General features: G+C 43.8%; 1 protein-coding gene across 1 annotated transcript in view; it reads left to right on the forward strand.

The window, feature by feature from the left end:
• Positions 1–23906, forward strand: part of RIDA (reactive intermediate imine deaminase A homolog) — a 65691-nt gene that overhangs the window by 9835 nt on the left and 31950 nt on the right. The window contains exons 2-3 of the mRNA XM_033934547.1: positions 12577–12682; positions 19186–19240. Coding sequence (XP_033790438.1) covers positions 12577–12682; positions 19186–19240 — 161 coding nt within the window. The remainder of the gene's footprint in view (positions 1–12576; positions 12683–19185; positions 19241–23906) is intronic.

A 23906-nucleotide genomic window follows, 5' to 3' on the forward strand; every position in this document is an offset into this window, starting at 1 on the left:
TTTTGGCCTTCCACATAAATCGGGACGTCCAACTACCTGTGTTCTCTACCACAGATTTTAAGAATAAAAACAAAGTTTTGGCATTGTTGGATGCGAGGAGAGTCCTCCTCAGATATCTTGAGATGATGAATGATTTCTTCTTTCGGATCATCTTTGTTCTTACAAGTCCTAGTTGCCCAGGGAGGCCAGCTGCTAAGACTTCCATATTAAGATGGATTTGCGTGGCCATTTCTTCTGCATACATTGGGTGTGGTAAGAAATCACTGATTGCTTTAAGAGCGTATGCTACCATAAGTGTGGTGTCTTTATGGGCAGAGTCCTGAGGAGTTCCATCTGAGAAGATTTGTAAGGTGGCCACTTGATCTTCACTCCATGGATAGCTTATGCCACATAGTCAGCCACTGACTCATGGCAATGTGCACAGTAAGGAGGCTACCCAGTGATGTTTCGCGGCAGAGTACAGGAGTGGTTTGCCATTGCCTTCTCCCATGCAATGTGTGGCTCCTCTGTTGCTGCTTTCCAACATAGGGCTCCTCAACCTACAGCAGCTGGTATTCCCATGTGGTCTCCCATCTAGCCTCAAAATTTGCCTGAGCAATAATTGGTTATAAATTACTTATGTCAATGATCCTTTTAAGTAACCTTACTTGTGTTGCTGAAAAATGGCTACAATGGGCCCAATATTCAGAGCTATTTAAGTGGACAGGAAGCTCTCCTGCCCACTTAAATTGCTTCTGGCTGCCTAAGAAGGTATATTTAGTGGCACTTAACTGAAAAATGTCACCGAGCATTTTCTCACACCCTCAGCTAAAAAGTTGACAGGTCAGGATTGGCGCTGGCACTTGGGAGGAGCCCCAGGTTATGTGAATACCAGCATATTCAGTGTTGGCACCCACAACTTTTTTGTTTTAATAAATAAATAAAACTCCAGACCCCCCCTGACCATGTTCCCTCAACTTTCTGCTGGGTCCTCGGACCAACTGACAACTACACTCCCACCCGAGGAACCAGAAGAGGCTAAGCCAGAGGCTCCTGCCACCTTTCAAGTCTAAGTAGGTGCACTGCAAAGCAGTCTGCCCCTTGGAAGCAGACCCTTAACGTCAGTCTCCTGCGGCCAGAGCTGTTCCAAGAGTGGGATCCTCTGCAGCACCGAAAAGACTCGCAAACAGTCCAAAACCCCCCAAATATAATTGAAAGATAAACACGAGCAGAAAAGACAGGCTCCTACCATTTTGCTTGTAGAGAGACGACCAAGGACTTGAAGGGCAACCCAGAAGGATGGGAGGCAGATTAAAAGAATGCTAATGAAGTTGCCTCCAAGAATTCTTGCAAGAAGGGATTGACTATCCACAGATTCAGGAATGGAGTGTCTGTTGCACTAGAACTAATGAATATATCAGAATATTGCGTGTGTAAGGATAAAGAAAGGCTCAAATGGATCTAATCTTTCTTAGCCTGTAAAAGCAACACTGTAAAATAGCCCCTGGGATGGGGGTGGGGAGGAGTGGGTGGGAGGCCTACCAACGCTTTGGGTGGGTTGGGAGACCTTCTGAGGAAGGATTAATTAATGCTGGCTGCTTGGAGGGGGCAGACAGAAGGCACTGTGGGGCAGTTGTGGAGGGGGCAGATTTTTTTTAATAAAGAGAAAAAAACCCAACAACTTATGTGGGCCCAGCTGAATAACAGCCTGGCTGCATGAAGTTATGCCCCAATATTCAGTGCCTGAAATGGCCCGGCACTGAGTATCGGGGAATAAATTTAGTCAGTAGTACTTAGTGCTTAAAAAACCCCAAAACAATGCTGACAGCTGTTGGCTAAATATCAGGAGGAAATGTATTCCCAAATATACAAGGGACTTTATCAATTTTTCTAAACAAAAAACTGCTTAAATTTAGATTAAGTATCCAATATGTTTAGCAACATGCAAAATCCAGTGTATTTTACAACAAAAATTAAACAATTATGTTTATTTAAGACAGCCCATATAAATTTCAGGAAATTAACGGTCAAACACACAATGATTAACTTCACAAAACTCTTCTTGCTTAGTTTCTCTTTCATACAAATCAAGAGCGCTTATCAGATTTAATTATTAGTTCAAGGTCACTAAATGAGCAGGTCTTCAGGAGATCCTTAATGAGAGAGTTCTACATGCACAGTGCCTCGGCTATATGTAAACGTATTTCATGCATATTTATTAAGGATCTCCTGAAGACTTGTCCAGTTTGCTTTCCTTAAGTACTGGGGTTAGACATTCCTGCCCTGAAGATCTGAAGGGGTTGGACATTCCTGCCCTGAAGGTATTCAAGGAGACAATACATAAGTTTCTTAGTTGCAAAGAAGTGAAGAGAAACCCAAAGAGCTTCAGAAGTATATGGAACACCCTTAGACTATAACCAGGCTTATTTGATGATCCATACCTGTGCTTCTGCAAGGTATTCTGAAAAGTTGGAAGGGAAGATTAGGTTCTTATCTCGATAATCTTCTCTTTCTAGTAGAAAGGTATACGAGTATTGAACCAGTGGGTTATTCCTTCTACACAAAACTAGCAACTGGAGGAAAATCATCTACTTTTCTTTTTCTCTCGGCTCCGCCTCCTGCCTCACTTGGATGTTGTAGCTCCTCAGTTCATACCAAAGCAGTTAACCATTAACGTAAGAGGAATAATATGGAGGCGGGGCACGGGGGAACTCTCCAGCTAACCACTATTCTGCTCTGCAATCATTAAAATGCAACAAATCAATGCAAATAGAAACATAAACAAAGGTGGAAACAACCAAGCCACCTACCTAAGTGCAACTAGCACTAAAACTTATGTAGCTCTCAAAGTCTCATTTTCCTCTTAACAGAGAGGTATCGTATTACTCTTCAGACCGGCCCGACAGGAGAAAACTAAACATCTAGAAATACCTATATGTCTGAGACAGCAAGCTAAAATGATAAAGGACTTGTATGCCTTTCTACTAGAAAGATTATGGAGGTAAGAACCTAAATCGTCCCTTCTAGTGCAAAAGGCATACGAGACTTGAACCAGTGGGATGTAGCAAAGCAGTCCTCTGAGTCTAGGGTGGCACATATGAGCTTGCTGCTAGCACTGAGGACCCAAAAGTGGAGTCAATTTGTGATGCCACATCCACTCTACACAATTTTGTGAATGTATGGAGTGATGGCCTGTGACCTAGCCACCCTGAGGTCCATTCTTACCATCGGAAGTTAAGCAGGGTCAGGCCTGGCTAGTGACCTAGGGGACCCTGGTAAACCTGGAGGCAGCATTGGCGGGGATGGAGGGTGTGGATTGCAATTGGTGAGGAGTTTGTACATAAGAGATGTTTAACTTGAGGGAGGTTGTTGCATGTCAAGCTCTTGCCTCCATGTGGGGACCTGATTGGGGTGTTGGGGAGTTAACTTAGGCCTATGAGGGGTTGAGCTAGCAAACTGGGTAGGGGAGCCACTGATGGGAAGAATGTACCGGTAGCCCTTTCTAGAGGGAGCAGCAGTCTTGGACCTTGAAGCAGCTTTGTGTGTTTATTTAGGGAGGGGGGCTTTATATTTGTCCGAACCTCTTGTAAAATAGTACAGGAATTTTCCTTTCTATGTGCGGAAATCCTACTGAGAGCAGTCTTTCATATTGCAAGAATGTCTTTAACTGAATGTCAGAGAATGAGAGCACATACTGCTGTTAAAGGAGCTGCAACATCAAAAAGCAGATTTTGGTGTTTGATCCTGTCTTTTTTGTTTCTTTGTGCTACAGTTGCAGAAGTGCCTGATTTGTCTTGGAATTTGCATAAAATAAAGTGCTTTGAACTTTGGAGTTCTGGATCTCGGCCATTTATAGGAAGGGTGGACTGTTCAAATGGACCATACCCTTTGAACTGTTGTGTGCTGTGTATGCTTCTCAGCTGTTAACTGCATTTTATCAGTTCATGCAATGACACTCTTTTTTGACTTACTGGGAATATCTTGCTGTTGAATTTTCAGGCTTATACATATTTAAAAGGCTAGAAAATATTCTGGAGTTTTACAGGCAACACATTGATGGGGTTGCAAACTCCTTGCTTAAGAAACATGATAGGCCAGACATGGGCAACTCCGGTCCTCGAGGGCTGGAATTCAATCGGTTGTATGCATATGAATATGCATGAGATCTATTTGCATGCACTGCTTTCAATGCATATTCATTGGGGAAATCCTGAAAACTCAATTGGATTCCAGCCCTTGAGGACCGGAGTTGCCTAAGTCTGATAGGCAATGTAAGTGGTTGCAGTTTAGGAGAGGCTTAGTTAAAAAGTGCTGAGCTGTGATAGGTCCTGCTCACTTCTGGCAAGGTCCTATGTCATGATGAGGAGCCAGGGCAGATACATGTAATGGCACTAAGAAGAAGAGCTCTCGAGCAACTATGGTCAACCTAAGAATTTTCCAGCAGTGCTGCTTTTTTAAACCCGTGCTGTGGATTTCTACTTGCCTTTAGCTGGACAGCCTATGTTAGGAGGCAGTTTCACAAACCCCCCAGATTCTGTATATGGCGACTCAAAAGTTGCATACACAAATCTCTGCATATTGCTGATCTGCATGCACAACTTAATTGGTTAACAAGCCAACCAGCACCAATAATTGCCACTTAACAAGCAGTTATTGACACTAATTAGAATTTACACTCACAGCTTGCTAAGCATGTTCTATAAAATTTGTGTGCATAAATTCTGCCTCGTAGATTTCAAAACGGAACCTAGTCAGGAAGGAGCATAAAGGAGGCTCTTGAATAAACTTGATAGGCAGTATTTAAGACCCAAAGCGGTGAACTAGATTAGAAATTGGTTGATGGACATAAGTCAGAGGGTAGTGGAGTGCCACAAGGATCGGTGTTGGGGCCGATTCTGTTCAATATATTTGTGAGAGACATTGCTGAGGGGTTGGAAGGTAAGGTTTGCCTTTTTGTGGATGATACCAAGATTTGTAACAGAGTGGACACCCCAGAGAGAGTGGAAAACATGAAAATGGATCTGCAAACGTTAGAAGAATGGTCTAATGTTTGGCAATTAAAATTCAATGCGAATAAGCCCAGAGTTAGGGAGTAGAAATCCGAGGGAACTGTATGTGCTGAGAAGTGAGAGATTGATATTCACAGATGGGGAGAGGAACTTTTGGGTGATAGTGTCTGAGGATCTGAAGGCAATGAAACAGAGTTACAAGGCGGTGGCTGTAGACAGAAGGATGCTGGGCTGTATAGAGAGGCATAACCAGCAGAAGAAAGAAGGTGTTGATGCCCCTATACAGGTCGTTGGTGAGATCCCCACCTGGAGTACTGTGTTCAATTTTGGAGGCCATATCTGGCTAAGGATGTAAAAAGACTTAAAGTGATCTTGACAAAAGCAACAAAAATGGGATGGGGTTTGCACCAAAAGACATTCATGAAGAGACTAGAAGTCCTGAATATGTATACTCTAGAGGTGGAACGGGGAGATAAGATACAGACATTTAAATACTTGAAAGATATTACTATAGAAACAAATCTTTTCCAGAGAAAGGAAATGGTAAAACTAGAGGGCATGAATTGAGGTTGAGGGATGGCAAACTGAGGAGTAATGTTAGGAAATTCTTCTTCATGGAGAGTGTGGTGGATGCCTGGAATGCCCTCCCGAGGAAGATGGTGGAGAAGAAAACGGTGAAAGAATTAAAAAACAAACATAGGATGGAACACAGAGGATCTCTAATTAGAAAATGAATGATATAAATCAAACTTAAGGCCGGTACTGGGCAATCCTGCATGGCCTGTATCCCGTATATGATGACTTGGTTTAGGATGAGCTGGGGAGGGCTTTGATGGAAGCTCCAGTGACAGAATGGTTAGGATAAGCTGGAGTGAGCTTCAATGGCAACTCCAGCAGTAAGAATCTAAAGACTGTACTGTGTGGGCTTCTATGGTATATTGCCCAGAAATATTAAATAAAGGCAATTTATCCATGAATATATAATGTGTGTGACTATTGGGCAGACTGAATGGACTGTTTGGTCTACTGTCATTTATTATGTTACTATGTTGCGTACACTGTTACAGAATACGCTCGATCCATGCCTAACTTAGGTGCAGGTATTTATACCAAGTTTTAGTTGTGTAAATAGCTGCACTTAAACTTTAATTGTAGGAATGGAAGCTATGCATAGTCTATAAACCGTGCCCAACTCAAGATAGATCTGCGACATGGTCTTCCCTAAACACTTTCACTAAATTATATAAGGTGAATGTGGCAGCGCACGAGGATTGCGCTTTTGGATTCTCAATGAGCAGGCTTATCTCTCCCACCTGGGACTTTGGGGACTGCTTAGGTACATTCCTAAGGTTCGGCATACCATTCCTGTTGCACTGGAAAAATATATCCGGTTCTTACCTTGATAATATCTTTTCCAGTAGATAGGAATGGTATGCTGAACTCCTCACCCAATAAATTCTGATGCACCTGTTTTGCCTTTTGCTTCATGGTCCTCTCCATAGCTAAGACTTCTCTGCCGGTCCTACTACGGGTTCAGAATCAGTTTGTAAACAGAATCTCAAGAGATTATTGAGTTCCACTAATGTTCAAGCTATTGCTTTTATTTAATGTGTTTTACTATTCAATGGTAATGTTCATTCCTTTATACCAGTGGTCTCAAACTCGCGGCCCGCCAGGTACTATTTTGAGGACCTCGGTATGTTTATCTTAATCACAAAAGTAAAATAAAACAGTTTCTTGATCATTTGTCTTTTGCTATAAATTACAATATTATTATTAAGACTTAGCTAAAAGGAAAGATTTATAAACTATAAAGCAGGGGTGTCCAACCTGCGGCCCAAGGGCCACAGCGGCCCCATGAAGTATTGTGTGCGGCCCCGGTCGAGGGCGATGCAATGTTTTCCTCTGCTGTCCCCGGGTGTTTACCGTCTTGCCTGCTCCCTCCTCTGCCTTGCTGCAGCATTTGCGAGGCCCCAAAACTTTTTTTTTTTTTTTTTTTGGCCAGTGTGGCCCAGGGAAGCCAAAAGGTTGATCACCCCTGCTATAAAGAGTTTTACCTCATGCAAAATTGTCATTTTTTTAATAAGATATTAACTATTTTTTTCTGAGGCCCTCCAAGTACCTACAGTGTTCTCCCCCAAAATTTTTTCCAGCCGGGTGGCATAAAAAAGAAGCCGGTGGGGTGGGACGGGGAAATTTGGTGGTGGGGAAAATTAAGGGCTCCTTTTACTAAGCTGCAATAGCATTTTTAGCGCTTGCAGAATTGCTGTGCTACATGGCTAGAACTAACACCAGCGCATGCAGCAATTCTGCGCGAGCTAAGCACACGTTAAAACCGCTATCACAGCTTAGTAAAAGGAGCCCTAAATGTGTACTATTTGTATTAGTTAATTATTATTAGTTATTTTCCAAAGCTCAATATGACTGCCTTTCTTAAAGTTTGATACTTGTTCCATAATATTTTTATTAAATTTAAGAATTATCCAATTCTAGAAGTGAATAATTAGATGTTTGCCCTCTTTCAAATGGTATAGAGCAGCGTCTCTCAAACTTTTTTAACTCCGGCACACTAAATGCAGCAAATGTTTTTCATGGCTTGAAAAAATTTCTGGGGAGAACACTGTTGCCGTTAGTTTTCAAGGTCCAATCATGTCAAAGAATGATGCTTATCTGGGCAGTTGTATAATAAAAAGAATGGATAAGATAATATGAGAAGTGAAATTGTCATGAATCGGAGGGATACATACCCTGTAGGTCTGAAAAGCAGGCTTGTGGATTAGATATAAACTATAAAGGCAGTGGTGTACCTAGCATATGTGACACCCGGGGCCCATCATATTTTGACACCCTCCCACCATCTGTATGAAAAATATGATTTTTAGTAACAATCCACACTTTACACAAGAGTGTACCTAGGAAAAGGCAACATCTTACATACTGCAGTGAGCAGTACATCAATACACCCATTGTAAAACTAAACAAGCCAGACTTGTACAGATCAATCCTAACAGAAAACCATGTCTTTTTGAACACAGAAAACACCTTTGCCTAGTATGGAATATGTAATCGCAAACTAACCCCTCTCCCTTTACAAAACTGTAATGTGGTTTTTAGCCATGGTGGTAACAGCTCAGACTCTCATAGAATTCTGAGCAATTACCACCATGGCCAGTGCTAAAAAAACGCTCTACAATTTTGTAAAAGGGGGATAAATAGAAAAACGTAGACAAAGATTAAATTGAACCACCAAGAAGCTGGACTCTGCATACAATGCAACACCACAGAAACAGTGATGCATCTCCCCTAAATCAAAAAAATAACTAAATAGAATTTTTTTCTACATTGTCTTCTCTGGTTTCTGCTTTCCTCATAGTCTTGTCACTATCTTCCTTTCATCCACTGTCTAAACTCTCTCTGCTCCATCTATATGGCATCTTTTCTCCTTGTATTCCACTTCCATCTCTCCCTTCACCCCTATTATTCTGGCATCTATCTTCTTCCCTTCCCTCCTCCAATGGTCTGGCATCTCTCTCCTCTTCTTTCCTTCCCTCTCCCACACCCCCATGGTCTGGCATTTCACTCTCTCCTCTCCCTTCCCCCCCACTTCCATCAGTATCCTGCCCCCTTTCTTTCCCTCAACCCAATTCCATCCAGTATCCTTCCCCCTTATGTCTCTCTCTCCTTTCCCTGCACACCAATTTCATCAGCATCTGCCCCCTTTCTCTCCCTCCATCACCGTTCCATACCACCCTGACCCCCTTTTTCTCCCTCCACCACCCTTCTATGCTCCTCTCTCCCTCCAAACCAGCAAGGTCCCATGATGACTGCTTCTGTTGCCTCTGCCTCCGGAAGAAGTAAGTGACGTTGGAGGGGGTGGGCCGGCAGAAGCAGGGAGTTGCGGCAAGGTTCCGCAATGACTGCAGCTGCCGGTCCACCCCTTCCGTCACTTATGTCTTCCGGAGGCAGAGGCGGCAAATGCTGTCATCGCGGGAACTTCCTGCACTTCAGTGCGGCTGCAGACTCTGTTTCAGAATAAGTACGGCAGCCACGCTGAGGTGCAGGTGCCATTTAGAGCATCTCGGAAGGTTCTGGATCCAGCCGGCTGTGTACCCCCCAAGGGCTGGCAGTCTGCCACCGGGGGCAGTCTGCCACTGTATAAGGGGACAAAAAATAATAAAAAGAATGGATAACTTGACCAATTTAGACATGTCGTACAATTATAACCACAAAAATGTCATAAAATGTAATTCTAAACTCAAGACTCCAGACGAAAAGCAGATTATAGAAAGGAAACCAGAAAAGACCAAACTCATAGTACTACGATTCAAATGCTAAAATCGGACATGTCCATTATGAAGAAACATGTGGATCACCGCTAATTCTAACGAGTGAGTCTTTAAAATATGAGACGGTAACGGATAGCCAGACCTGGTGGATGGAAGTGATAAATACTGGAGCCAAAACCAGAGCACCGTGATGAAACTTGAATATGGATACCTATTTAAACTTTTGAGTAAAATTGCGATGCAAACGTCATAGAAAAGAATAAATAATGTGTAAACTAAAAACCAAGAACAACATATTGTAACAACAAACTCAGAATTAATGAAATAACATGCTAAAAGAACTTAACCCCCCCTTAAAATAGGGCATATACATGCTTAAAATGATGGCTGGTTACAAACAGTATGCCTAGACTATATAGACCGAAACAGGGCAAAAGTAAACGTATGGGAAATAACAGCTGATAATACAGAGTGTATCTTGAAAACATAAGCCGATAGTAGCTCAGACAAGATGACCGGATAGATGAAAAGTGAAACCTGGGAAAAATCTAAATTATTGTTTAAATGAGCTTCTATTAAAACCAAAGAATAAAACCACAGTATTCGAAATTAAAAAAGGGAGAGTAAATTGGACTTACCGAAAAAGTCTCTGCACTAATGAGAAACTCGTACGCAGAATAAATGTGAACACGTGACAGTGGAGCTATGATATTTGATCAGTTGAAAGAGGCGCCAAAAAAGTGTCTGCAGTGGATTGAATGCACACTGATAGGGGAGGGGCATCAGGCTGTTAAAAAATGCTGCTTTAATAAATAAATGAAAATACTGGTGAAAAACTAAATAAAAAACCAAAACCATGATAAAATGCCGAACCTGACTGCAAGTGGTAGTGAAAGTAGCATAAGGCACCCGTAGTACTATTAGTGCCAGAGCTGCTTAGAATAAAGAACTGTGCTGTACATGAGGAGAAAATAGAAAGAATGAGGTGATAAGATGTAAAGTGCTGGCCCCTCACTGCACCACTTGATAAAACTAAGGAGCGATGTTCTAGAGCAGGGGTGCCCACACTTTTTGGGCTTGCGAGCTACTTTTAAAATGACCAAGTCAATATAATCTACCAACAATAAAATTTTTTAAAAACACAAAGCACACTGTATGCAGAGAAAATGTTAATTATCATTTATATTCCGGGGTTTTTTTCAAAGAGGTCAAGGCAGATGACTCTATGCACTGTCACCTCAGTAACAACCATACAAAAATAGACAAATACTCTCCTCCCTTTTTACTAAACCATGATAGCAGTTTTTAGCGCAGGGAGCTGCGCTGAATGCTCAGTGCTGCTCTCGACGCTCATATGCTCCCTGTGCTAAAAACCGCTATTGCGGTTTAGTAAAAGGGGACCATAGTATAAAATATAGACAGCAGATATAAATTAAGACACATTTTGATCACTAAATTAAAAATAAAATCATTTTTCCTATCTTGTCTGGTGATTTCATGAGTCTCTGGTTGCACTTTCTTCTTCTGACTGTGCATCCAATCTTTCTTCCCTTCTTTCAGCCTGTATGCTTCCTCTCCTCCAGACCTCATTCCCTCCCCCAACTTTTTCTTCCTCTCTCCCCTGCTCTTTCTTTCTTTCTCTCTTCATGCCCCCTTTATTTTTTTCTGTTTCTCTTCTTTCCTTTTGTCTCCCTGCCTGCCCTATTTCTTTCTTTCTTCCTGCCCTCCCCCAAGCCACTGCCGCTGCCATCAGGGAACAGGCCCCAAAGCCACCACCGCCCAAGCTCTCCCTGCTTTGGGCCGACCAGCATTCCTCTCCCCGACGTCAATTCTGCTGCTGGAGAGGAAGTTCCGGTCCAACCAGGCAGCGATTGGCTGGCCAGAACTTCCTCTCCGACGGCAGAATTGACGTCGGGGAGAGGAAGGCTGATCGGCCCAAGATCACGATCGACATATTGGGAGAAATGTTGCCAGGTCCTGCCTTCGCGGAAACAGAAAGTAGGTAGGACCCGGCAGCAAGAACAGCAAATTGTAAGCTTCACTGACCTGTCTCCTGACTTGGCCCGTAGCGAATGCATGCTTCGGGGCTCTAACGTGTGTGTGCCGGCTTCCCTTCCCCCCTCCCCCCGGACATAACTTCTGGTTTCGGAGGGAAGAGAAGGGAAGCCAGCACGCACACATTAGAGCCCTGGAGCATAAGTTCGCTACGGGCTAAGATGTGAAATCTCCAAGCCGTGTTTTGTTTTGTTTTTTTGGTGTTGAGCAGCAGCGGCGGCGGCAGCAGAATTCACAGTGGATGATAGCTGGGCGGTCATCTAAATTAGCCGGGCGGAGCGTCTGGCTAAAAGGCCCTAGGGAGAACACTGATCTACAAATCCAAAATGTGGCCCTGCAATGGATTTGAGTTTGAGACCACTGCTTTATACATTACAGTTTAATTATTGTCTTTTATAACATATGAGCAGATTCAGTCAGAGAAGAACAGAGGGACCTGTTGGGCAGTTTCTTTGGCTATTGGATTTAATTATATAGAGCAATATATTCTTTTGTAAAGCCAACTCCCACTGTAATTCCCTTTTAATTTTTGTAAACCGTGTTGAGCTCTATATTTAAAGAGAAGATGCGGTATATAAGCTTAAGGTTTAGTTTAGTTTAGTTTAGCTGAGAAGCATCTTAACTCTCATGTTGTCTTATATACAGAGTAGCATTATAGAAGCCAATTTAACTTATAAAATGATCACAATCATTGCTGCATAAGAATTGAAAACTGAACATCTACAGGAAAGTAAGATCTCCTCGGCTGAAACTGAGCTTTATCGTCTGTTGGCACTTTTTGTGGCCTGAGCACCCTGAGGCACTGCTCCTTGTGATCCTGGGCAAGTCACTTTAATCCCCCCATTAGCACAGCTACACAATAAATACCTGTATATATGTAAACCACTTTGAATGTGTAACTACAAATAAGCCATCTTCTCTTAATTGGTGCACGTTCTGATCAGTGTAACACAATACCAATTTTCAGTCACGTTGCAAACAAACTCTTGCCTAGTGCCTATGAGATTTCAACCCCCCTCCCCCTGAGTATCATAACTCACTGGGGTTCAATTCCTCATTCTTCCCAACATGGCAAAAGCTTACTTCTATTGTTTAGTTTTCTTTATTTCATAATTTATATAATTTATAATTTAGATTTTCAGCATTTCAGCAGAATTCTCCCCTCTACCAATAAATAACCACAAATAAAGCAGTATTCAAATCCCATTCCCTTTTCTTCTTCTTTAATGACTATCTCCAACTTTCAGCCAAGCTGTGGTGGTAGAGAAGACAATGTATATTTCTGGACAGTTAGGCATGGACCCTGCATCTGGACAGCTCGTATCTGGTGGTGTGTTGGAGGAAGCTAAACAGGTAAGAAGTTGATTCTATTGGCAGTTTTTAAGGGTAGGGCATTTATGAAGGTGATGTCCTTTAGTCCCTAATTATAATTGGTTTATGGAAAATATAATCTCAAAAGAATGTCTTACTGTTTATAGTTAACTCTTCAAATAGTAGTCGTAACATTTCAAAAAATGCTAATTCCTTTTGTGCAGGATGCATATACAGTGGTGCCTCACACAACGAACTTAATTCGTTCCAGGAGCAAGTTTGTTATGCGAAAAGTTCGTTATGTGAAACGCGTTTTCCCATAACAATACATGTTAAAAAAAATAATTCGTTCTGTAGCATAAAATATGCTAAGATGACATAAAAAAAGATAAATTTTTGGTTATTATTTTTATTTAGATACATCTAAAAACATAATTGTTTTTTAAAACAACACACATTTTTTAAATTTAAAGACAGACTTAAGTAGAGTCTAATTTTACAGTGAGAGGGCAGAGTCTCAGCGGCAAAAACTGGGACTTAACTGTTCATTTTTTTTTTTTTTTTCTACCGTGTTTCCCCGATGATAAGGCAGGGCCATCAAATAAGACAGCCCCCCCTTTTTAGAAAAAAATGTAAAATAAGGCACCCCCCCGCAAATAAGCCACCCACCGATACCTGCGCTTACCCGAATCGGGTGGTACGGTGGGTGACTCCGTGTGGTCCCTGGCACCCCCGACACGATCGGGGCAAGAGGGAGCTCAAGCCCTCTTGCCCCCCCCCGACTCCCCGACACGATCGGGGCAAGAGGGAGCTCAAGCCCTCTTGCCCCCCCCGACTCCCCGACACGATCGGGGCAAGAGGGAGCTCAAGCCCTCTTGCCCCCCCGACTCCCCGACACGATCGGGGCAAGAGGGAGCTCAAGCCCTCTTGCCCCCCCGACTCCCCGACACGATCGGGGCAAGAGGGAGCTCAAGCCCTCTTGCCCCCCCGACTCCCCGACACGATCGGGGCAAAAGGGAGCCCAAGCCCTCTTGCCCCGCCGATTCCCCAACTCCCCGACAATATCGGGCCAGGAGGGAGCCCAAGTCCTCCTGGCCACGGCGACCCCCCAACTCCCCGACAATATCGGGCCAGGAGGGAGCCCAAGTCCTCCTGGCCACGGCGACCCCCTAACCCCACCCTGCACTACATTACGGGCAGGAGGGATCCCAGGCCCTCCTGCCCTCGACGCAAACCCCCCCTCCCCCCAACGACCGCCCCCCCCCCCAAGAACCTCCGACCGCCCCCCCAGCCGACCCGCGACCCCCCTGGCTGACCCCCACGACATCCCCAACCCCCTTCCCCGTACCTTTCTGTAGTTGGCCGGACAGACGGGAGCCAAACCCGCCTGTCCGGCAGGCAGCCAACGACGGAATGAGGCTGGATTGGCCCATCCGTCCCAAAGCTCCGCCTACTGGTGGGGCCTAAGGCGCCTGGGCCAATCAGAATAGGCCCGGGAGCCTTAGGTCCCTCCTGGGGGCAGGGCCTGAGGCACATGGTCGGGTTGGGCCCATGTGCCTCAGGCCCCGCCCCCAGGAGGGACCTAAGGCTCCCGGGCCTATTCTGATTGGCCCAGGCGCCTTAGGCCCCACCAGTAGGCGGAGCTTTGGGACGGATGGGCCAATCCAGCCTCATTCCGTCGTTGGCTGCCTGCCGGACAGGCGGGTTTGGCTCCCGTCTGTCCGGCCAACTACAGAAAGGTACGGGGAAGGGGGTTGGGGGTGTCGTGGGGGTCGGCCAGGGGGGTCGCGGGTCAGCTGGGGGGGCGGTCGGAGGTTCTTGGGGGGGGGGGCGGTCGTTGGGGGGAGGGGGGGTTTGCGTCGAGGGCAGGAGGGCCTGGGATCCCTCCTGCCCGTAATGTAGTGCAGGGTGGGGTTAGGGGGTCGCCGTGGCCAGGAGGACTTGGGCTCCCTCCTGGCCCGATATTGTGTGGGGAGTTGGGGAATCGGCGGGGCAAGAGGGCTTGGGCTCCTTTTTGCCCCGATCGTGTCGGTGAGTCGGGGGGGCAAGAGGGAACCAGGCGGAGAGAGGGCAGTTAAGCGCAGTGCCTGCGCGGAAGGATGCAGCTCGGGCGACTTCATTGTGTGAAACGAAGTTCGTTGTACGGATCAAGACATAAAGTTCGTTGTGCGCAGCGTTCGCTCTGCGAGGCGTCCGTTATGCGAGGCACCACTGTATATTAGTACTAAGCAGATTTTCCTAAGAGCCCGTCCAGCCTGTATGATTTTTTAAGATACCCATATTCATTGCGGATATTCCAAAAACTAGAATGGTTAGATGTATTCCAAAGACTGATTTGAGAACCACTGGGTTCAACATTAGCTTTGCTTGGTCATTTCAGAAGTAATCCTTGACAAGAGGTCACAATGCAGGAAGTTGATCTCTGAATCTGACCCCTAGATGTCTATCTTAATGAATAAGTAAGATGCTCTCCTCACAAATGTTGTGAATGCTCCGTTCTAGTATGACAGACACTATTCCTGAGCATGTGAGTACTCGACCTCTTCTCACAAGAATTCTTGTAGTGAGCTTCATTTGCATTCTTTTTGCTCTTTCTCCCTTATTTCTGCACTGTCCTTAAACTCCTCAGCTGTCTTACTACAAGTGAGACAGTAGAAGCTTGTCTTTTTTGCTTGTATGTATTTTCATTTAAATTGGGGGAGATCTGATAAATTTGCAAGGTGCTTCAGAGGAGCCTTCTTGTGGGACAGCTCTGGCTGCAGGAGAGCGTAGACTCTGATGTCGAGAGTCTGCTTCCAAGGGGCAGACTACTTTGCAGTGCACTTTTTGGACAGCCTGCACAAAGTGTTTTTTGCTCAGGAACTGTTCCCTTGGGAGCAGGGCTCACCCCAGGTTCATCCGCAGTGGGCTTGTTCGCAGTCTGCTTGGCTCCATGGTGGCTTTTTCTAGGATTGGGGTCAACAGACTTCCCCCCCCCCTTGTTTGCATGCGCTTGATCTGGTGGGGGGGGGGTTCAGGTCTCTGGCCAGTGTGTTGGGCTCAAGAGGCAGTCTGAATACACGAGCAGTTCGGATTCCAGGATTGTTGAGGCAGAGGTTCTCCCTATAAGCTCTATGCAGTTTCCATTCTTGCAGCTCCCAGCACACAGCATGGCACAATGAGTGACATGCTGACAAACCAAATCGGGAGGGTGTCCTCCAAAACTGATTGAGTTGTTTTTGGGTTGTTTTTTAGGAATTCTAGAGTTTGAGATAGGTTCCCCCATTTCTAAAATCCCCAAATCATTGTTTTTTTATTTTTTCAATGTTACTCGCCAGGGCGTTTTTGGCACTAAAATCACTACTGCTACGGCCCTAAAAGCCCCAAATCTCTATTTTTTTTTATTTTTCAATGTGGCTCCCCAGGGCATTTCTGGCACTAAAATCACTGCTGCTGTGGCCATCTTGGATTTCCTGATTTGAATTTGAATTTAAAAGTCTCTATCTGCCTCAAAAGACCTTGCTTAAAAACAGGTAGGATGGACTCGGGTCAGGATACTTTGGCTTCATGCCTCATTTGTAGTGGATGGCAGTCTGAGGAGCACCTGTGTTTCACGTGCCGCACAGTATATGGGGGAGCAGAAGTCATTGGTTTAGCCTCCTTTGGTCCCTCGGGGGGGGGGGGGGAGTTAGCACCCAGTCAGTCCAAGGAACAGGAAAAAAGTTCAGATTTGACCTGGAGAGCAACACAAGTGGACTTTTTTTTTTTTTTTTTTTAATCAGACTCCCCAGCAGGGAATCCAGAAAAAGTGGCCAAAGTCAGAGTGACAGTGCAAAGATTGCTAGATCTGGGAGCCATAGAGCCTGTACCAGAGGTAGATTCGGGCTCCGGCAGATACTTGATATACGTCATCGGGTCTAAGAGAGGCTCCGAAGACTGGAGGCCAATTCTAGACTCAAAGTGGTGAATGCAGCCTTCAAATTACCACATTTCTGAAGGAGATGGTGTGGTCGGTGATTGTATCAGTGGCACCAGGGGAGTTTCTTGGCACCCTGGATTTGACTGGGACCTATCTGCATATGCACATTTTTCCAGACCACAGGAAGTATTTGAAGTTCCATGTGTTGTATCAACACTTCCAGTTCACAGCTGGTCCTTTGGGCTGGCCACCTCACCAAGGACCTTCACCAAAGTGATGGTGGTGGTTGCAGCTCATCTACGAGTACGAGCAAGTTCATCCATACCTGGACAATTGGTTAATCAGAGCCCAGTGCGAATCCAAGGGCATACTAGTGGTTCACTGAGTGATCCAGTTGCTGCAGAAGTTTGGCTGGATAGTCAACTCTGGAAGAGCCACCTAGAACCAGTGCAGAGCCTGGAATATCTGGGAGTCCAGTTAGAGATGGGGGAGAAAACAAAATATTCCTTCCGGAAGCCTGCAAAGAAAAGCTGCTGCATCAGAAACGGGAGTTCAGAGCTAGCCTGTTCCATTTGTCTGGCAGTACTTGCATGTTCTGGGGTCGATGACTGCAACCATGGAAGTAGTCCCCTGGGCAAGGGCGCACTTATGTCTGCTGCAAGAAGTGCACCATTCCTGATGGTGCCCAGGAACTCTATGAGCGTCAGGAGCAGTGTGGCTCACCGCGCAACAAACTGCTAACACAGTTTGGTAGAAGAAGCCCTTAGTAGTGATATGTTCAAAATTTAAGGGAAAAGGATCTCAGAAATCCAAACCATAGACTAGTTGACTGTTGATTGGTTATCAACGGATTGATATCTTTATTTAATCCTAAAAAAAACCTTCAAGAATTTTCAAATATATAAATTTTTAATTTTTAAAAATATTTTACTTCTCAATATGTGATCCCATTTGGGAATTTTTTTTTTTTTTTTAAATAAAAAGTGAAAAAACCTTTGGCAAAACAAACATTTATATCCAAATGAGATCTCTTGTAAATTTTATACCATTGGCACACAGTATTAACGCAAAGGGAGAGATTAAAGCAGAGAAATTCAAAAAAATGGCTTGGGCTCTCCTAGCACTCCATCACATTAAAAAATTCCATTGGGTGCAACACTCCCTATAGCCATGAAATGCTAGCAATCTTCAATGATATGCCTGCTTAGATGTTAACTAGACTCAATAGCATGAGATGACAAACATCTCCAAACTGTGTGTGAACTGACAGGAACCTGTTTCGCCACTTTGCTGAAACAGTTAGTAGGCAGGACCCGGCAGAGAGGAAGACCCAAAGCCGGAAAAAGTAGCAAACTGTGAATGCTGCTGCTGCCGGAAGAAGTTCATGATGCCGGCCCTCAGAGAGCACCCCTTTATGGGCTGCAACCAGAGTGGACCGTCCCCTGCCCCCCCCCACCCCTCCAGTACGTCCAAGATTCTGCACGGGAAAGGGGATGACACTGCAATTTTATGCAGAATTCCTGCAGGAGTATTTTAGTGCAGTTTGCATTCAAGTTGATGACTTCTTTGGTTTTCACCTTGTTATGTATTGCAAATACAGTGGTACCTTGGATTACGAGCATAATCCGTTCCAGGAGCATAATCCAAAATGCTCGTTTATCAAAGCGAGTTTCCCCATAGAAAATAATGGAAACTCGCTTTGATTCATTCTCCCCCCCCCCCCCTGGCTAGCGCAGGCGAGAGGGAGAATTAGAAGTCCTTGAGCATGCACAGATGCATGCTCAAGGCAGGCAGAAGCCGGAAGATCTTCTAGGCACACGATCTGTGCCTGCACTAGACGGGTGGGAGGGTGGTAAGTTTAAGTTGTTCGGGCGGGGGGGGGTGCCGGTTATCGTGGTGGGGGGGGGTGCTCGCAAATCGAGTCAACACTCGGTTTGCGAGTCAAAAGTTTGCTGAGTGTTTTGATCGTCTTGCAAAACATTCGCAAACCGGGTTACTCGCTAACAGAGGTTTGACTATTTGAATTTGGTTATCTGTTATATGCTTGTTGCTATGTTTCTTGGTGGAGTGTCCCCATGCCCTCCCTATTCTGCTTGTTGCTATGTTTCTTGGTGGAGTGTCCCCATGCCCTCCCTATTCTGCTTTTTTACAGACTGATAAGTTGAAGGGCAGCCCAGAGGTAAGGAGGAAGAGCAAAAAGATTCCAAATGAAGCTCCCTACAAGGGTTCTCGCGAGAAGAGCTTGACTACCCACAGGTTGAGGAATAGAGCGTATGTGTACTAGAAAGAAGATTATCGAGGTAAGAGCCTAGTCTTTCCTTTACCATCCCAGCCCCAGGAATAGAATTCAAGACTTTTGTAGCTTCAAGATGCATCTTATGCCCTGATGCTTTGTAGGAAAACATTGCAATCTAATCTTTTTTTTTTTTTTTTTTTTTTTTGGGGGGGGGAAGGGTGTCCTATGAAGATTTTGTTTGTCAAATCAGTTCAGAATACAAGCTGAAAATACTAGTGATGCATTCTCCCTCTTCCTCTTCCCCTTCCTTATAAAATTTTTAACTTGAGCACTCAGCTGAATTGTGAGCTTGTAATACATATGCTACAGCTTTGGGTCCTGCTAAAACAATGTTTATTCTTAATCCAACAGGCTCTTAAGAATATGGGAGAAATTCTGAAAGCTGCAGGTTGTAACTACAGTAATGGTGAGGAATGAATTCTCTTTCCAGGGAATATAAAGTAATCCTCTTTGGTATTTCTTGGTCCTAGTTTCCTTTACTGATTTATTTATGCTTTCTCTCATCCCCTTTCTTCTGCTGGAAGATGGTGTCTTTTTTTCAAAGGTGAATTGCTTTTCAAAATGTATAAGCAAAGGAATCCTTGATCATTCTCAAACAGTATATTTCAGAAATGCTTGATAATCAATTGTGGAAAAACAATTGAAAAAAACAGATACGTTGGTTATAGTGCAAAGGGAATGCAACAGAGCTGAAGAACTACCCCTAATATTCCAAAAAACACTTTTACTGGTTTTTATAGAAAAATCAATACTTTTTTTTTTTTTTTTTTTTTTAGAATTTCTCCAATCAGGAAGACCTTTATCAAGCTTCATATTTGCAAGGTTTAAACATCCAGCTTCATATCTGTGGTGAACATCTCCACTTCCTTATCCTGCCAGACTAGTTAAGATAAGTGGGTTATGCTCCCCAGCATGGCAGCAAGAACACTGACTTTGTGACTACATCACCAATGTAAGAAGTGATGAAGCCTTGCACTGGTGCAGTGGGATTTCTCTTGTATGTCCTGTCTCTCTGGGTGCAGACTGGTCTCTGGTCTCAAAATCTAGTGCCCTGATTTTGCTTTTGGGGTAAAGATCCATAGACTAATCTGTAATTGAGTCAGTTCCAAGACTTGATCCTGTGGCCCTCAGTGTTGAAGGTGCCCATCTGTTTGGCAGTAGGTCTTATGAGGCCTTCTGAGTGCGGTTTGTAAGAATCCTTAAGTTTTTTTTGTTTTTTTTCAGTTTCTTTTCTCCTTCCCTCCCTAGTTTTCTATGATTCTGGTGATTTTTCTTTCCTTGTACCTGCCTTAAGACACAGGGAGGATAAAGTGCCTTTTAGTAAGGGAAGTGTATAAGCTGATACCTGACCTTTAGCACTGGAAAATGAACAGGAGCCATGTTAATTCCAGCACAACATCTATAGGCATTTCTGCGGTGCAGAATGATGTCGTCTGCGGCAGCAAGACTCCTTCAACAGCCACAGTACATGGTCTAGAGCAGTGATCTCAAACTCGCGGCCCATGGACCACATGTGGCTCCCCAGGTGCTATTTTGCGGCCCGCAGTCTTGTACCCGATCTCACACTCTGGGTTTGAAGAGAGGTGCCGGCGTCAGCTGACTTGCAACTTCCTGTTGCCATTGCGTAGTACCACGCATCGGTACTAGTTCCAATAATTCATGTTGAAATTCGTGTCGCAAGCACGAAGAAACGCAGCTAATTGAGCTATGCCCCAATGTCCATACTCTTGTCGCAGGCAATGGAAAAAGCTTCAAAACTAGATGATTTTGCTTTGATCTGATCACTTAAATTGCCGGCCAAATCAGTAATTCTTTCTGCAACTATTTCAAGACAAAGATTGTTCATTTGAAAAACCTTCATACTTCCAGGACAAACAATTTCTGCAGCTTTAATTAGACATTCCTTGGTGAAATCATCTTCGGTAAAAGGTTTTTTGAGTGTTTAACTATCAACTCCGATAAGGCGTAGCTTGCATACACCGCTGCTTCATCTTCATGTGACACTTTAGTAAACTGTTGGAGGTTTTCATCCCAACTTGAGCTTGTTCAACTTTTCTTTTCTCATTAATCCTTCGTGTGTGGTGCAGTGGTTAAAAGCTACAGTTTCAGTACCCTGAGATTGTAGGTTCAAACCCACGCTGCTCATTGTGACCCTGGGCAAGTCACTTAATCTCCCCCCCCCCCCCCCCCAATTGTCCCAGGTACATTAGATAGAATGTGAACCCACCGGGACAGAGGGGGGAAATGCTTGAGTACCTGAACAAATTCATGTAAACCGTTCTGAGCTCTCCTGGGAGTACGGTATAGAAAATGGAATGAATAAATATAACTTTGGCACACTAATAGCATTATTACATATCAAGCAAATCATTTTATCTTTTACTTCACAACAAAAATACTCCAGTTCCCACTTTTCTTGGAAATTTCGATGTTCATCAGCAATCTTTTTGTTTAGTTTAACTACCACTTGGTTTCAATAGACTACTGAATACAAAAAGCTGAAATAAATGAGTAATCATTAACACAAAAAAATAAAACATTTCAATAAAAATCAATATCTTTTCTTAAATCTTACCAGACACAGAATAATTGCACAAATTAATAAGTGTAACATAAATAAACCTATACTCGTATTTTATTGTACTCTAAAGGCAAAATATTTCCTGTTAGGCGCACTAAGCAAGTCAATAAGACTAATGGCGTGATAGGTATTATCGTCTGATTCGCTGCTAGTATTACTGGGGGGAATGGTGCGTTATGACTATAGGCACAAACTTGTCTTGGGTACCAAAGGCATCCACACCATAGTACTTAATAAGAATAAGCAAATGGTTATACTTGTACGTTCTATCACTGTTTTCGACTGGCTTAGATAGGCAACTGCTCGGCGCTGATGGATTGCGGGAGAAATTTTGCGACTCTAGTTGTGACTTACTGGATTACATTAGCTGGGCTGCAAAGATGTTTTGTGTGGGCCATGAGTTTGACATGCTTGCTGTAAGCAGTCAGCTAACACCTCTCCTCCTCAGCGCATCTCTGTGCCTCTTCCCTTCCAGAACCCCACCCCCATTGGCGACTCAGGGCACTGTCTGGAGGGCCTTTGCACATGCACGGACGTCAATGTGATGGCATCTATTATTGCTATTTTTGGACCTCTAGAAAGTTCTTCATTAACAGTGCTTGTCTAGCCTTGTTTAAACTTGGCAGCCCATGCTTTCACCATTGAAAATGAAGGAGCACATCACCATACATTATGTCCAACTCAGATTTAATTTTGGTAGGGAATTTATAAAGTGGAGCAGTTGTTCTCTTTAAAAGGCTACCAACACTCCTTGACATAAACTTGGATGAAAATATTCTGATAAACCTACCACTTACAACTACAGGTCTCACTCCATATTCACAGGGGTTAGGTGTGCAGTCCTCTCATGGATACCATAATTTCGTGAACAACTTTCATCCCTTATATTTGAAAGCCAGTCCCCACAGTGATGACAGCAGTTTGGAGAGAGTATACAGTGAGAGTTGGTGCATCAGTTTTAATGTAAAAAAAAAAAAAAAAAAAGTGTGCAGCATGACTGCAATTGAGCAGGTGAGGAGGAAGAACTAAAAATGGAACAGGGGAACTGCATCTGTTTGGGGAGGGTGGAACACTCATGAGTAGCCAAAGTTGCAAATGCCGAACCCTTGAATATGGAGGGAGACCTGTATAATGAAGAGAGAACTTCAGTAACCTTGGTGGTAAACACTGCTCTATAAGAGCTGCATCGCAAAGAAAACTCTTAAATACAAGCACAGTTACATCACAAATGCTGTCTCTTCTATTTTATATAAACACCTAAAACTGAGTTCTTTAAATAATTACAAAAACTGTACTTATCTATCGGTGTCTTTTTATGCAAACATAACAGACTCTTTCTGAAATATATAAGTTCTCAAAGTGGCAAAAATAAATGCACATATGAAATGTATTCATACAATGTGCTGCTAAAAAAAAAAAACCACACTGAAAAATATAAAAACTTACCTGGCTGCTGGCTGTTCTCAAAGTTCAACCAAGCCTCATTTTGATCTCAAAGTTCAACGAAGCCTTGTTTTAATCTTTTGCCTCGGGGACAATTTGTGACTGAAGAAAACCACCTTCTACAAAATGTCTTGAAACAACTGCTTCATTAAGGAGCTAACCAAACTTGACGATATTCTCTATACTTATAGGACTGAAACACCAACAAAATGACGTTAAAAATATAATGATGTAAATCATAGCATGATGATGTCATCAAATAACTTTATATACAAGATTCTCATTGTGTATAGTCTCATTGTATATGTTCAAAACTGAAACAACAAAGATCAAAAATTGATTGAATATTCATATTAATCAATTTTTGTGTTAAATTTTGAATACAAAATTCTCATTGTATGTCTTCAAATCAAAACAAACGACTTGATCAAAAACTGATGAATATATATTCATGGCTTCCCTTTCTTTTGCACAAAAGGGAGAAAGAAAATCCAACGTAGTCTGCAGTAAACAGCAACCAGAGAACAACAAACAGACTGCAGACAATGTACAAGATGCAGGCGTTGTTTATTAGTAAATGCAGTAACATATACAACCTTATAGCCAACCAAGGGACCCGACAAGGTCCGTGTTTCAGATGACACGCCTTCCTCAGGGGTCCATGGTGGTTAAGGTATAAAGCAAAAGAGAAGGAATCAAGATGGCGTCGGAGTGAGTCGAGCTACCAAGTGGCTCCTGCTCTGTTTGGCATTTTTTTTCAATTTTTCAACTCTTTCTTATAGAAATTTACCTGCTATGCCTAAGCGCAGGGGTAAGCAGAGGAGTGTGCTTCCTGCCTCCTCTTCCACTTCACTGACTCGGCAAACGGCAATAACATCTTATGTCGTCCCAGTTGGAGAGGGCGCATCCGCTGACCGAGGAGGGCAGACCTCGGTCTTGGAAGGCGACGTTTCGCTTAGCCCCTTTGGGCCCGGAGTTCCTCCGCGTCCCGGGATGATGTCGGGGACGCCCTCAGACGCACAGGAAGCGCCGGAATTGATGTCTCCGG

The sequence above is a fragment of the Geotrypetes seraphini genome, chromosome 2 (assembly GCF_902459505.1).
Source record: "Geotrypetes seraphini chromosome 2, aGeoSer1.1, whole genome shotgun sequence".
Taxonomy (NCBI): domain Eukaryota; kingdom Metazoa; phylum Chordata; class Amphibia; order Gymnophiona; family Dermophiidae; genus Geotrypetes; species Geotrypetes seraphini.